This window comes from Phalacrocorax carbo, chromosome 2, assembly GCF_963921805.1.
Source record: "Phalacrocorax carbo chromosome 2, bPhaCar2.1, whole genome shotgun sequence".
NCBI lineage: Eukaryota > Metazoa > Chordata > Aves > Suliformes > Phalacrocoracidae > Phalacrocorax > Phalacrocorax carbo.
In genome coordinates, this window is record NC_087514.1 from 65,585,632 (window position 1) to 65,599,761 (window position 14,130).

Here is a 14,130-nt window from a genome sequence, read left to right on the forward strand (position 1 = left end):
ATGTGGAATTATGAAGTAGTAATAAAACACTTCCTTTTCTCTGCTACTTTGAAAATTGGTTATTGAAGTGAGACCTACAAAGAGACCTCAAACTTCTAGTAATGAACAGGGTATCTTAAGGGTAATGTTAACAAGCTTCATACACATGCATACATATATAATATTTTTTGGAAAAAAGATAACCACTGAGAGACTGTGTATAAACTGCTGTTCAATATATGAACATGCTGGCTAAATAAACGTAATACTGTAGATTTCAGGTCAAAGATGATGATGAGCAGTTCCTTCATTAACAATTTTTTTCTCTTGCTAAAGCCTGTGAGAATTTTATAGACTTTTTTAGTGTAGGCTTCCCGCTCTACTAAAGAGTTTCCCTGCATTCCATTTCAAGAAAATGAATGATCTCTGTGAAGAGCTGTTACACTCTTCAGCAAACCACTTTGCCTCAGTTCCTGTTTATTGCAATGAAAATGGCATATAGTGTGTTTTATTTTGTAAAATACATATTGAAATGTTTATAGCACTTTTGCTAAATTGGAGTCTGAAGACATGGAGTCTTTCCACCTATCCTGCTGGTGAGGTGAAAAAAGATGAACTAGTGGTTAAATCAGCAAAATAGCAAGTGCTATTCTTGCATGCATGCAGGAGAAATGAGATAAGGGTAATATATAGTCTCATGAGATGGCATTAAGAATACTTTACCAAATTCACAGGATATAACTCAAGTAAAGCTGATTTTTCGTAATATATTTCTTTATAACCATCCTCAAATGCAGGGACATTTGCCATTTTAACTGTCCAGTGTAATGTGTCGGTATAAAGAAAATCTCAGGGGAATTCTCACATTGGAAGAAACATTAGAGAAGTGAAGCCTAAGATTATTCTTTGTTAAAAATGATCTGTAAGAAGATAGCATTTTTTATATATAGATATGTGTGTGTGCACACATGCGTGCACGTGTGAGCCTGAAAGTGATTATTTTTAGAGAACAGAAGTGCATATTAGAAGCAAATATCCAGTGTGTTCTAAGAAGCAGAATTATGGGGCTAGCCATTATATAAATACATATTTCTCTTTTCTGCACTAAAATAAATGATTGAAAGCAATTGTTTCAGTAATGGTATACTTATGGAGTCTATTTGTTATAAGGAAGAGAAGTTTATAAATGAAGGAGAACAGGAGGAGTCTTTATTTCTGATTTTAAAAAGAAATACCAAAGCTTTTTATCACTTTTTTTCTTCATATTTGTTTCTGCGGTAGCCTAAGATACATTTATCAAATCAAAGATCAAGAAATTTGATTTTTAGACTAAGCTTTTTTGTTGTATTTTGACACATCTCCATGGGTATTTAAATTTTTAGAGTTTAAAGAGGTTCCTCTAAAGCCAAGAGATTTAGAAGATTGAAAGTCAAAGGGGAAAAAAGTTAGTGGCTTGATTGTTCTGAAAGGTTTTGATGTAACAACACAAATAACTTCATACAAAAAATCTTCTTTAATAGAAAGTTATTTTTCCAAAGAATTTGCGTCAGTTAAATGTGAACTTCAAAAAGACAACCATGTCAGTGCTGTTTGTTTTGGAATTATTTTTCTTGTGGCCTTTATGAGTGGAATTCAGTAATTGATCCCTGTGTTTTGTAAACTGGTTGAAGGTTCAGTAGTTACGATAAACTGAATTCGAGCTGCAGGTTACAGTTGTGCAGCTTAGGAACAACTCCAGAAAAGGGATATACAGAAGCAATTCTTCAGTGGAGTGGGAAGACCTTTAATGACGACCCTGTATAATCTTTGTCTTGTACAAGTGGATGTCCTTGTAGTGGACAGTTAAGAGTCCTTTCAGATAAGAGAGCGGAACAGATGGTTCGTAGATACTTCCAATCTTCCTTTACAAATGTACTGCTGTCTATTTCAGGCCACGCATTTTCGGTCTCCACTTCTTCAACAGACAGAAAACCAGGTGTCTTCAGCTACTGCTCAGCAGGGTCAACAGGCTGTAACCGATGTCATCCAGCAGCTCCTGGAGTTATCAGAACCAGGTCCTGTAGAAAATAACCAGCCTCAACAACCTGGTCAACAACTCAGCATTGCAGTGGGGATCAATAGAGATATTTTGCAGGTAAGATTTGTTCTCTGTGTGTGAAAACAGCTTACATTTCAGTGGCTTCTTATTTTTATTTTGGTGAAATCTGTTCTCGGTATTTTCAATTATAGCATTCGTTCCGCATTTCTAAATGATTTGTCAGTCAAGAAAGAATTGTAAAGATCTATTGAATGAGTATGGAATGCACCAAGATATCTTTTTGTATAATTTTACAAAAGTGAGGTTATAAATATTGATTACATGACCTAGAAGAAAGCTTTAAGTGTACACACCCATACATGGACATTTTATTGATCCCTTTGGCTTTTTGTTTCCTTGGTTGCTTAGAAGCCGCTTGTGGCACGTCCTTAAGTTACGCTGTGCTTAAACATAATGACATTTAAGGGCGAAAAATATTTTTATCTAGTTAAAAAATGAGAATGTATATTGGCCTTTATCCTGTTCTAATTAATAAGGGTTATTTGAATATTTCCTATTGGTGCAAAGAAAATTCCTTCCTGGATCAGACCAATGTTTTATCTAACCCATTATTCTGTCCTTGATACTGGCAGTAGGAGATGCTATGTAACAGAAGAGATGCAGGGCAGTAATTCAACTTTCTATGCTTGTTCTGTAGCCTCCACTGCGTAATGGAACAGGGCGGAGAATATTCTTTTTTTAGTATTGGTGGTAGCCTGCTAACCTTTAGCCTGTTTTTTAATCTGTAGTCTTTTTAAGTTCCATTTAAATTTATTTTTGGAAAACCCGACTGTTACATGTAGTTCATTGCTACCTGTGCTGACTTCTCTGGCATTGGGAATGTGATGTATAGTTGCGCTAAATTTCAGCACAGAATATAATTATTGTTGTGATAGCTATTAGAAGCAAAAAACAACAACAAAAAACCAAACGCTCTTTGGAGGTTGGTGCTCTAAGTTATTGTATGAACATCACTAGCCATATTGTTGTACAAAATAAAAACAAAACTTACTTTTCCTCCAGGTGATCAAATATCTTCACACTCCTACTTAAACGTGTGTTTGAGGTCTTTGATCCAGGGCCCTTTCAGACACAATACTATCCCTAAAGATGCCTACATTCCAGTCCTTTCCAGGTGTACATAAAAATGAGTGCATAGCTCTTGCCTTGGTCTGACGGTTATTAGTGGTTTGTTAAGGGAGGTGTTTGAGCTTTTCCGAGCCTTTCTTTGGTTTAGCATTCTTCCTTTTTCATGTTATCATCTATGACTTCTCCACAAGATGATGGGCTTCAAATTTGACCTTTTATGGGAACTGTTCTGTCCCGTAGTAGGCATAAGAAATAGCTATATATTCCTGCCAAATGCTTGATTCTGTAGAAACAATTGGCACTTTTCCGAAAGGCAGTTGTTGGCACATATATTAGTGCAGGAAAACAAACTTGAAATCTCACAGACAATTGGAAGTCAGTGTTGTATAAGAATGTTTTTGCAAATTTGAAATCTAGCTGAAGTTCTGGGAGGATGAGACATATAATACAAATATAATTAAACTAATTAAATCTTCTAAGAAAAGTTGGGGCAACTGTGGAATGTTTCTTTCTTAATCTAGAAGTTTTTTGTTCTCTCTTAGCAAGCTTTAGAGAACAGTGGGTTGTCTTCGATTCCTGTCTCTGCACATTCTACTGACTGCAGCCAGGCCAAGGCACCTGGGGCCCAGGATCAGAACCCAGATGTCCAGACACTCTCAAATCACCAGGCTGAATCTAATAATGCAGAACAAGATAAGGAGCAAGAGAGTGCAGATAAACTGGATAAAAAAGAAAAAAAGGTTATTAAGAAAAAATCACCGTTTTTACCCGGTAATGTCACCACTGCTTGTTACTTTTTGTGCTAAAAGGGCTATAGTATTTGTGGGTGTGTTGATGGCTTTATAAAGGGATTTCCCAAAATGTATTGTCATTTGGTTACGAACTTCATTTACTCTTATCTAAAACACAGTATGTGTATAAGTTATGATCAATAGCACTTAATAACTTTCATTATACTGATACAAAAAATGTTGGAATGGCGCTGAGTGAAATTGCACTGTTAAATCTTCTGGATTTATATCAGTGGAGTTTTTGGAAGAGGACAAAAAAAGGAAGAATATGAATCTTTTTCCCTCTTTTTGCCATCATCCTTCTCTGAGAAGGATTGGGTTTTCATGGTGTGTCCCAGAGAGTTCTTGCAAGGACTACTCTTACTCTTCAGAAGTGAGGCCTCGCAGAGACAGAAGTGCAGTGCTGCTGCCTCATGCAGATCTTCACTGATCTAGGACATGTAGGGAAGGATGAAGGTTGGCATTGTGGATACTTCTTCATGTCACCTGTGTTTGGAATCACAGTGCTGATACGGTATTGTCACCTTAAATACATGTTAATATTCCACCTCCATACTGTATTGTGTGTATGGATTCTGTCTCTGAGTGCTTAAGGGCAACTTTAGTGTTAAGGTTGCTCAAGCTTTAAGGTTGCTAGAAGTGGTTTGGTCCAAGTGTAGCCATCATACTTCAGTGGCTGACCTGGTGGAGACAGCTCTATAATAAGCAGTCACTGAGCTCTGTACTGTCTTCATAGCTACATTGATGTTGCTTTTATCTTTGCAAGGGATGCAGAAATTGATCCAAAGTTGAAAACTCATCCAGCACAACAGGACTAAAAATCAACATCAACTTTTTCCTCTGGTAGTAATGACAACCGTTATGGTCCTTGTGTGTTAACAGTTACAACTCTCTAACTCTGACTGCAAATAAAAATAAAAGGTCACTACAGTACAGTCAAGCACAACTGCCTTTATTTCTTGATAAAATAACATAACCGTAGTGAATTGACATGTTTTACAGAAAAAAAAACAGTCAGCTGATTTAAACGAGTGAATATCTGATATTGAACAACATATGAATAAAAATCCCGATAGGATTTAGAAGCCTCTTTTGTTTTTTTTTGTCGAGAAAGGGTATGCTGTTTCTACAGAGCAGAGTTTAAGGTTCTTGGATCATAAAACAACTTTTATGAAAAGGCAGCCTTAAATTCTAAATCTTTCAAAAGGACTTTTTATGGAATTTTTGCTCCTTTAAAAATTTATGAATTGTAATTTAAGACTGAATTTGGAGAATAGAGGACCATACAAAGTATCTCATCCAGCGAGTTAGGTAAGTGTGTAGAACTTCATAATTTAGTGTGGTTACGGTTGAGGAGTTATTCACTGTTGGATAACTTTTTGTTAGATGTGGTTTTTATAAGTTAACTGGTATATGTGTGTTCAATCAGATGTTTCTTAGCTTTTTTTTTTTTTCTTCCCAACCTTCTTCCTTTTCAGTAGCATAAAAATGTTTGCATTTCAACAGGATTCTCTTAGGTTTGGTTTTGTCATTCCAACCTGTCACTATTTTTGTGAAGTAGAACGTATCTGATAGACAATTTAATTACCTACTAAGTGTATTGCAATGGCATCTATTTGGCAAAATGTTTTTGTGTTTTGACTGCTTTGTGTAATGGTGTTGGCATAGTGGAATTTTGGAGGAACTGTTAAAATGTTTCCAACACGTTTATTTTGATGTTGTTCCTTATTTTAGGTTCTATACGTGAAGAAAATGGAATAAGGTGGCATGTTTGTCCATATTGCTCTAAAGAATTTAAAAAACCAAGCGATCTAGTGCGCCATATTCGCATTCATACCCATGAGAAGCCGTTCAAGTGTCCCCAGTGTTTCCGCGCCTTTGCTGTTAAGAGTACTCTCACAGCACACATAAAAACACATACTGGCATTAAAGCTTTCAAGTGCCAATTTTGTATGAAATGCTTTTCCACCTCAGGGAGTTTAAAAGTTCACATTCGTCTGCACACAGGTAAGGCTTCAGAATTGCTTTTGTGTTTTCTATGATGTGGGTGAGACCTCGAATGAAAGAAGACAGTGTGAAGCGCTTAAATTGTAGAGGTGTCTATCATGTCATTGATATCTATCAAAGAACGAACTGGTTTTAGTGTCATGTGATGAACTTAAATCATTGTCATAACTTTCTAGTGTTTCATGGCTTTGAAATTTTGTTTGGGCTCTTACAAAAGCTGTGGACATTTAGTTTTCTGATGATGAGTCAGCTGTTGCACCCTTTTAATATCGCTATTGTGAGTGTATTTAATTGTGCTTTCTAAAGAGTCATCGTCTTAGAATTTGAGTTCTGATTTTACTTAACCCCAGCCATCTTTTGTAGTTACTCTGCATCTTGCCTTTCTTCCCCTTCCCCACGCTTTTTGATAATTTCACTGTATCACTCAGGACTATTTGGTTACTTCCCATTTTATCTTCAACAATAAGGTGTTGCTTGGTGCTTTCACCAACTTACCTGTTTTCAATATCTTACACTGCAGACCCTAAAACTTCTCTGTTCATATGGTCCTTGTTTACATCATATATGATGTCTTCAATACCTTTTTTTCTGTGGCTGAACTTCTGTCCTCTACATAAAGAAAAATGAGTTTTCCCCTCTTGGTGGACTACCTACTGTTTTTCCACTTTTCTTTCTTTGTTCTTGCACATAAATAAGCTTTCAGCAAGATAAACTCATAAATGTGCTGCTCTTTCCTTTCACTCCTGTTTATATATTTACATTCTGCAAAAGTTATCATTCATTGGCTATGTGCATTTGGTGTTCAACATGTTTTATAGTCAGATGCCTTTAATCCATGAAATACCAATGTTGGATTCATCTGCAGAAAGTTTTTTCACTTTATTTTTTGTAAACTTGTAACCCAATATTTTTTTCTGTTATTTTAAAGTCAACCTTACTTTATTTAAGAAGCCAGACTCATTCAAAGTGGCAAAAGCACTAGGTGGCTTGAAAAATAGGTAGTCCAGTGTTCATGGAATTCCAGCATGTAGTTAGCCATCATTCAGCACATTTGCTTTTCCTGTCAGTAACGTTTGCTTTTTACTCTGTTTAGCAGGTTAGGCTTACTGGGTCAGGTTAGAGGTTCCTCTAGCCCTGTTGCTCTCTCTGATGGCAGCCTGTGGAAAAGGGGAAGCCTACTGTAGTGTTTCTTAGCATCATACAACTAGTTTCTGCTAGTTTTGGGGTTGAGGACTTTGTGGAGCAGGCTATAGCTCTGCAATAAGCAGCACTTTGTAGATTTTTGTTCCAAAGAACCAAGCCAATTGGTCTTGAACTCATGTGAATGTAACTACTAGAACAACCTAACATAATGAATTCAAATGTTGAGCTACATGTTGAGTAAAGTAGTTCTGTTGCTTTAAATATTCTGCTCAGTAGTGTTATGATGTTTTAGTTACTGTATTGTGAAGAAGGTTCATTCTTATTCCTTGTGCGTTTTTTTCCACCTGTGATTTTATAGAGCTTTCTCCATAATTCTCAGTCATGTTTCCTAGCCTTCCAAGTCCACGATTTCCCCTTGAACAAAAGCTGAAAGCTCATCAGCTTTGCCCATCTCTGTAGTTTACCAAGGTCTCCAGTATCCTTTCAAAGGAGAGATTTCTACTGGATTTTTCATTGCAAAAGTCTTTCTTTAATAATTCATGTTGGCATGCTTTTTTGACTGCCATCAGACAGCACTGACATTTTCAGAGACTGATCTAGAATTGCTGTAAACTTTGTCACGTCACTGTTCCTCCCCTTTATCCTATTATATATCATTTGTCTACATGTTTGCTGATTCTGTTTTCTCACAGTTTTTTAACAGTTTGTTTTGGAAGGACATCTGACCTGCTATCTGCAATTCATAGGATAGCTTCTGGAACCCTTTGAAAATTGCTGTCACTTTTGCATCATCTAGTTTCCTGATAACAAGCTTGGTTAATGAGATGTGTTAAAACCAGTTAGTAGTTCAGCAATTTCATATTTACTTTTGATTGGATTTTATGAATCTGTTTTGAAAACTTGTTTAACTATAAACACCCTGATAGGAAAAAAAAAAAAATACAGAAAAGAGAATATGTATTCCAAAGCTATGTTTCTGGGGTGGTGGAAATAAAATCACAAACTAATTTATTTTTTTTAAATTTCTTTCAGGTGTTAGGCCTTTTGCTTGTCCTCACTGTGACAAAAAGTTTAGAACATCAGGCCACCGGAAAACTCATATTGCTTCACATTTTAAACATACTGAACTAAGAAAGCTGCGACATCAACGTAAACCTGCAAAAGTTCGAGTAGGAAAGACAAGTGTTCCAGTACCAGACATTCCTTTGCAAGAGCCCATACTCATAACCGATTTAGGTAAAGAGCAAGTAAATCCATGCTGTCTTGATACTTGGATTTCACTGGAAAATAGAGGCCACAGTTTAATCAAGAAAACACAGAGTTACTTAGAAAGATGCACTTTGTAATAAGTCATCAGAAATAATCAGGTTTCAGAAAAGTGCCGTATTTTATAGTTCGCTTGTGCTAGAATTAATGAGAGTCTCTTTATTTACAGAGAAGTTGCATAATCCTTATCAGAAAAAAAGTGTGTGCCTTTTTACATTACATTAGGAGAGGAGTTAAACTATTGTAAGACTGTTGGTATAGAAAAGATGCCAGACAGTTCGTGACCTACATTCTTCTTGAGGTGATCATGTTTATTCAAATTACATTTATTAATGAGTTGGTGTGTTATATGATTTTAGGGTATTTGGTATAATTGTGACCTCAGCTGAATTGGTGGTAATCATTAGTGGTAGTATTTCAAAAAAGGGCAGAACAATTCTGGAACATGGTATAGAGAATTCATGTAGTTTTTAATTCTGTTGTAGAATAATTATGTTACAACATTATGTAAAACCACTTTTTGGAAGAAGGTAAGTAGCTGTACAGCTCAGTCAGCACAATATATATTGTTGTCCAGCAGAGGTCAATGGTAGTGGGCAAGGCATTTACTCTTCATTGTTGTCTGACTCACCAGCTTCCTAACCCCTGTTGTGTAGTCATCTTTATTTAGTAGAATATTATATCAGTAATACCTTTAGCCTAAATTCTTGATCACTTTTTAAAAATCCTTTTGCTTTCACTGCTTCCAAGAATTAACTGTATGCAAGAGGAGTGGCTATTTTGGTATCAGGTATAAGAAACTTAAATTTTCAGAGTAGCGACAAAGCTTACCTGACAGCTTCAGATATTCATATCACACAATATTTCTTTCTTGAGTGAACCCTGGAAACAGATACCGTCCTATTTCTTGATTTTAAAGGAAAAAGCACTTCAATACAATTAAGATCTGTGCAGTGAAATTCTGTTTTTTGAAAAAAAAAAAAATTATTGGCAAAAAGGAAATGCTATAAAAGTTGTTTCCTACAGGTACTGATAAAACCTGAACTCTGCTGATATTGGAGTATTCAGTATAAAAACAAGAAGTTCCACCATTTATCTAGAAGGTGTCATGTTTTTTTCCACCCACTGACAGTATTTCCTGTGTTCCCAGAAAAAACCAACTTTATTTCTTGTAGAGGTGCCAAGAAACCAGTATTGTTACTCCTGTACTAGTGCTAATCTTTGAGTGGCACCTTTGATGAAAAAAAACCCAACAACTGTTATCTGTTCTGCTTTTTTTAAAAGTCTAAATTACTCTAAAAGTTAATAAACTGCAAACTGTTCTCCACTCGTTACAATGTTTGTTTCATTTTATTCCATTAGTTGACTGTATTTATTGACTAGGAAATGTAAAAAAGTATTGTAATTTTTCTAGTATGTGCTGTGGACCCAAAGAAGGAACTGATGGGAGGCAAAATAACTTTTTAGAGAGCTCAGAGCTATTTTGCTGACTTGCTATATCCAGTGTAGAGCCACCTTTATCTATTCTAACAGTTTGGAGAAGTGTTTAATTTATACAAGTTGAACAGGTTAAGTAAATAGTTTGGAAGTGTTTTATTAGGCGTTTCTGTTATGTGTGTTATTAGAAATTTCTGCAGTGCTTCTGCAGACCAGAACCATTGTAGCCTGGGATATGCTCACAAGTTAGTCAGCTATCATTCATTAACTGAATTGTTCTGCTTTTATGTGATCAAACATAGTAAATATTTGTCATTCGGAGTTTGTTCTCTTCTGATTTGGAAGACTTGTGTCATCTCTTGAACATTACTGGTAATTATAATCACAGAAGGATGCCAGAAGAAATTTAGAAAGTAGGGTTGTGGTTTTAGTTTTGGTGAGGTTTTTGGTTTGGTGTTTTTGTGGCATTTTTTTGTTGGTTTTGTTTTTCACTTGTTTGGGTTTGGGGTGGTTTTTTTTGTTGTTGGTTTTTTGTTGTTGTTGTTTTGGGTGGTTTGCTTTTGTTGTTGGTGTGTCCCCCCCTGAGAAAAAGTTTTTACTAGACCAGCTGAGTTGGAGAAAGTGAAGGAAATTTTGCAATATATGTATTGATAAATGTGTATAACATACATATGTATACATAAACTTTTTCGAGTCTGAGAGAGATAAACTTGTTCGGTTTTCATTGTTGCTGTCTTCCAAAATTGAGATAATTTCCTCCCCTTCTGCTCTTTTTCAATTACATTTGGAAGTCAGCAGAGACCCTTCAGGCTTTCCTTTCTGAATATGAAACATAGCATGCTAGAGGAAGGAGCCTGAAGAAAGAAAAGATGTCATAAAAAGCTTTTGTGGTGAATATTTAGGACCATAAAGGCATCTTATGCATATTTGCTGAAACTTTGCATCACTCCCTCAGCCTCATGTGTTAGCATTGTGATGAGTACTTTTGAGTTCACAGACGTGTGAATAATGCTGAGGGGTTTTTTTACTTTAGAAGTCCGCTACTGTTCCCATTCTGTCAAGGTGTTTGGGATGATGCCCTTCTGTTGGCTGCTTCTGTGACAGCATAGTCTTGCCTTAGCAGTTGAACATTTAGTACCAGGAGCTTTTAACTGATTTTTCCAAAACAACGTTTGACTGACTTCAGGGACCAGCGTATAAAGAGCATTTGTTTAAATAAGTTGGTTTGAGGTTTGGGGTTTTGTTTTGGTTTTTTTTTTTTTCCCAGGGAGGTACTTGGAGAATTAGCGAGACTGATTAGCCAAAGCAGGTGATGTACAAATACAACAATTTTTAATGGACTTTTTCATCCTTTAAGTAAAGGCAGATATATATCGTGGTGTTTCATGCTTTCCACAAAATGCATATTAAATATTTGTCAAGTTACAATGCATATGTGGAGTACACTGATTATATGTCATTTGGGTAAGGTGGAGGTTGGAAGAGCAAGATATTATTTGATTAGCAGTGAATTCGTACCCATCAACTTTAAAAAAAGTTAATGCTTATTTTGGACATGTGTGAGGCTTAATTTAATGAGACAGACCTATGGATAAAGAGGAGCTACCACTAAAATAGGTAGCATGTGCAATGTAATATGTATCATGCTAAATAGATGCATGCATAATTTTAAGTGCTGAAAACATGCTCATTTTCTTTATTCTTGCATACTAAAAGTAACTTTTTTTTTTCCAAATACTAGCTCTTCAAACTACTGCAAGTTTGAAATAACTTTACCAATTAATTTTTCCTTTTTGTTGTGTGTTTATGTGTGCAGGTCTTATCCAGCCAATCCCAAGGAATAGCCAGTTCTTCCAAAATTATTTTAACAATAATTTTGTGAATGATGCAGACAGACCATACAAATGTTTTTATTGCCATCGGGCCTATAAAAAATCTTGTCATCTTAAACAACACATCAGGTAAAATAAATACAAAGAAGAAAGGAAATGTATGTAATAACAAATCTATGGAAAAGCATGAAATTTATGTAGCGTTCACAGAAAAGACTTTTATTTTTACTGTCTCCGAGTAGTGAACGAGCGATAATTGATTTTTCTGGTAAAGTTGGAGGAGACTTTGGACTAATTCATACCTATGTGCAGTCCTAAGCAGTAGAAGTGGTTGTGTTTAGTGTGCTGTTTAGCTTATTAACACTCGGACCCTTTTTTCCTAATCTAAGTATAGAAAATAGCAAGCATTGCATGTGAATTCTTGTCATAATTTTGTGATTGCATACTCCAGATCATCTGCTCTGTACGTAACTGCTATTTTTTGAGAAGGAAGCTAGCTTTTGTTCTGTGTGCTGTTTTCTGTGTACTAAACATAAAAGAATTTAGGCTTGTATTGCAATTGAGTAAATCTTCTTGGGGTCATTTTTTTTGCTTGAGTTTAGTTCAGCTTCCAAATAGTGGGTGTTTGTTAAAACCACAAGGTCATGGAGTCACACAAAAATTTAGGTTGGAGGGGAACCAGTGGGGGAAACTAATCCAACCTTGTTTTCAAAAGAAAGGCTAGCTTCAAAGTTAAATCGGGTTGTGGTTTTACAGGAGTGAGCTTTGACGTTTAGTTGACTTACCAAACATTGCTCCCTGATTTGTAAACTGTGAATAACTGGAGGAGAAAACAGGAAAAAGCCACCAAAGATCATGACTAGAATCTAAGGAAATTTTCCAAACAGGCATGTGGCAATCTGCTTGTTTCTGCAGTGTAAGCTCTGTCCCGCTTTCTCACTGTCTCTTATCCAAGTCATGGTGAGTTCCTCATATTCTCCTTAAAAATCAAGTTCTGTATTGGTAGGTTCTCAAACTGGCTTGAAACAGTTCTTGGTTTCTATAAGCTGTCTTAACGGAATAGGGGGGAAGGCTTCCAATATAACATCTTTTCCTTTAGTAACATCCTGCCTAGATTTCCCGCTGTTTTTTGTGGACACAATCAAGCTGGACTGATTTAAATTTAAAAAAATGGTAAAGTAGTAAGTGTTGCTGGTCTGCATCATTGCCACCTTCATTGTCCTTCATTGAAATGGTTGATTTTAATTGTTTCACACTTGTGCCTATTATCTTAAAGTGAGTGTAACTGTCGATGGTTAGTTACCATTGAAACGTTAGTTGCCACTAAAGAGGGCCTTATCTGCTCAAAGATGGCCTTATTTAGCCTAAATAGAAGCTAAATTTTTGCATATTTTGCTGAAGCATTTATGTAGTTTACAGTTTTATTTAGTCATAATTTTTCATATTTCATTTGTGCTAGAGAAGTGTAGTTCTCTGATTTTACCTAGTTCGTTTTTCCTTTTCACAGTCTGTCAGGATCCTTTGAATGGAAAAGTGTTTTAATTACACAGAACACGAACAGCTTATTAGTTAAACAATTTGTTTACATGCACTGAGTACTCACATTTTTTTTGTTCTTGTCATGATACCTTTTGTGTTTGAATTAATTCTGTTTTTCAAATGCTTGTGCTTGAATTCATTCTGCTGTTGGATATACATGTACTCCAGCTCAGGATAAGCTACCTTTAAAAGCCTCTTATTTATCATCTGCATCTTAATTTTTCTTCTCCCATACTGAAAATACAAAGATGTGATAGGGGTACCAATCACTTGCCACTGTGCTTCTTTCTGATTGATCTTTGCAACAGAGTACTGAGTGAAGCTTAGTTTATCTTGGCTTTGTTTGGGATTTTGTAGAGGAAATAGGAACTTTCCTCTTTTTCATGTTTGTTCTTCATAAGTCAGCGTTGCTATACCCAAACTACTAGACTTGACACTTGTGAGGTCAGTCTGTCTTCACAGAATGATGTTGATCATTGCTTAGAAAGCTTGTTTCCCTCCCTGAAACAGAAGGAAATTTGTAGTAAGGGTATTTTTGATAGAGCAGGGACTGAATAGTGTGTCAGGTTCTCCCACAGGCACACCAAGGAAGGGCTGGGATACCGTACTGCTGATTTCCATACATGTATATTGGTAGCAAAACAGCAATCTTGGTATCTGTCACACTTCTTTTATTATGGTATCTGATGTGGTGGTCATAGACTTCTAAGGCTACTATAATCATAAGCGATCCCTAACTTTTCCCAATGTTAACTTTTGCTTCCTTTATCTTCCATTTCCTAGTATTCACATTGCCTTCCTCTTAGCTGTCACTCCTGGGATGCTACAGTCATAACCCTAAAAATTCTCATTGCATTCCTTTCTACTTCCTAACCTGTCCCTCAGTCTGTTTTATATCGTGATGTATATAGATACCTTGCTAGAGGAACTTCCCCTTAGATATCACCTCTGAAAGGAAGGATACAGTGAG

At 36.0% G+C, this 14,130-nt stretch overlaps 1 protein-coding gene across 5 annotated transcripts in view; it reads left to right on the plus strand.

The window, feature by feature from the left end:
• Positions 1–14,130, plus strand: part of ZNF236 (zinc finger protein 236) — a 94,472-nt gene that overhangs the window by 37,741 nt on the left and 42,601 nt on the right. For all 5 annotated transcript variants that reach the window (XM_064443127.1, XM_064443123.1, XM_064443124.1 and 2 more), the window contains exons 9-13: positions 1,910–2,113; positions 3,688–3,916; positions 5,671–5,943; positions 8,119–8,322; positions 11,606–11,750. In XM_064443127.1, coding sequence (XP_064299197.1) covers positions 1,910–2,113; positions 3,688–3,916; positions 5,671–5,943; positions 8,119–8,322; positions 11,606–11,750 — 1,055 coding nt within the window. The remainder of the gene's footprint in view (positions 1–1,909; positions 2,114–3,687; positions 3,917–5,670; positions 5,944–8,118; positions 8,323–11,605; positions 11,751–14,130) is intronic.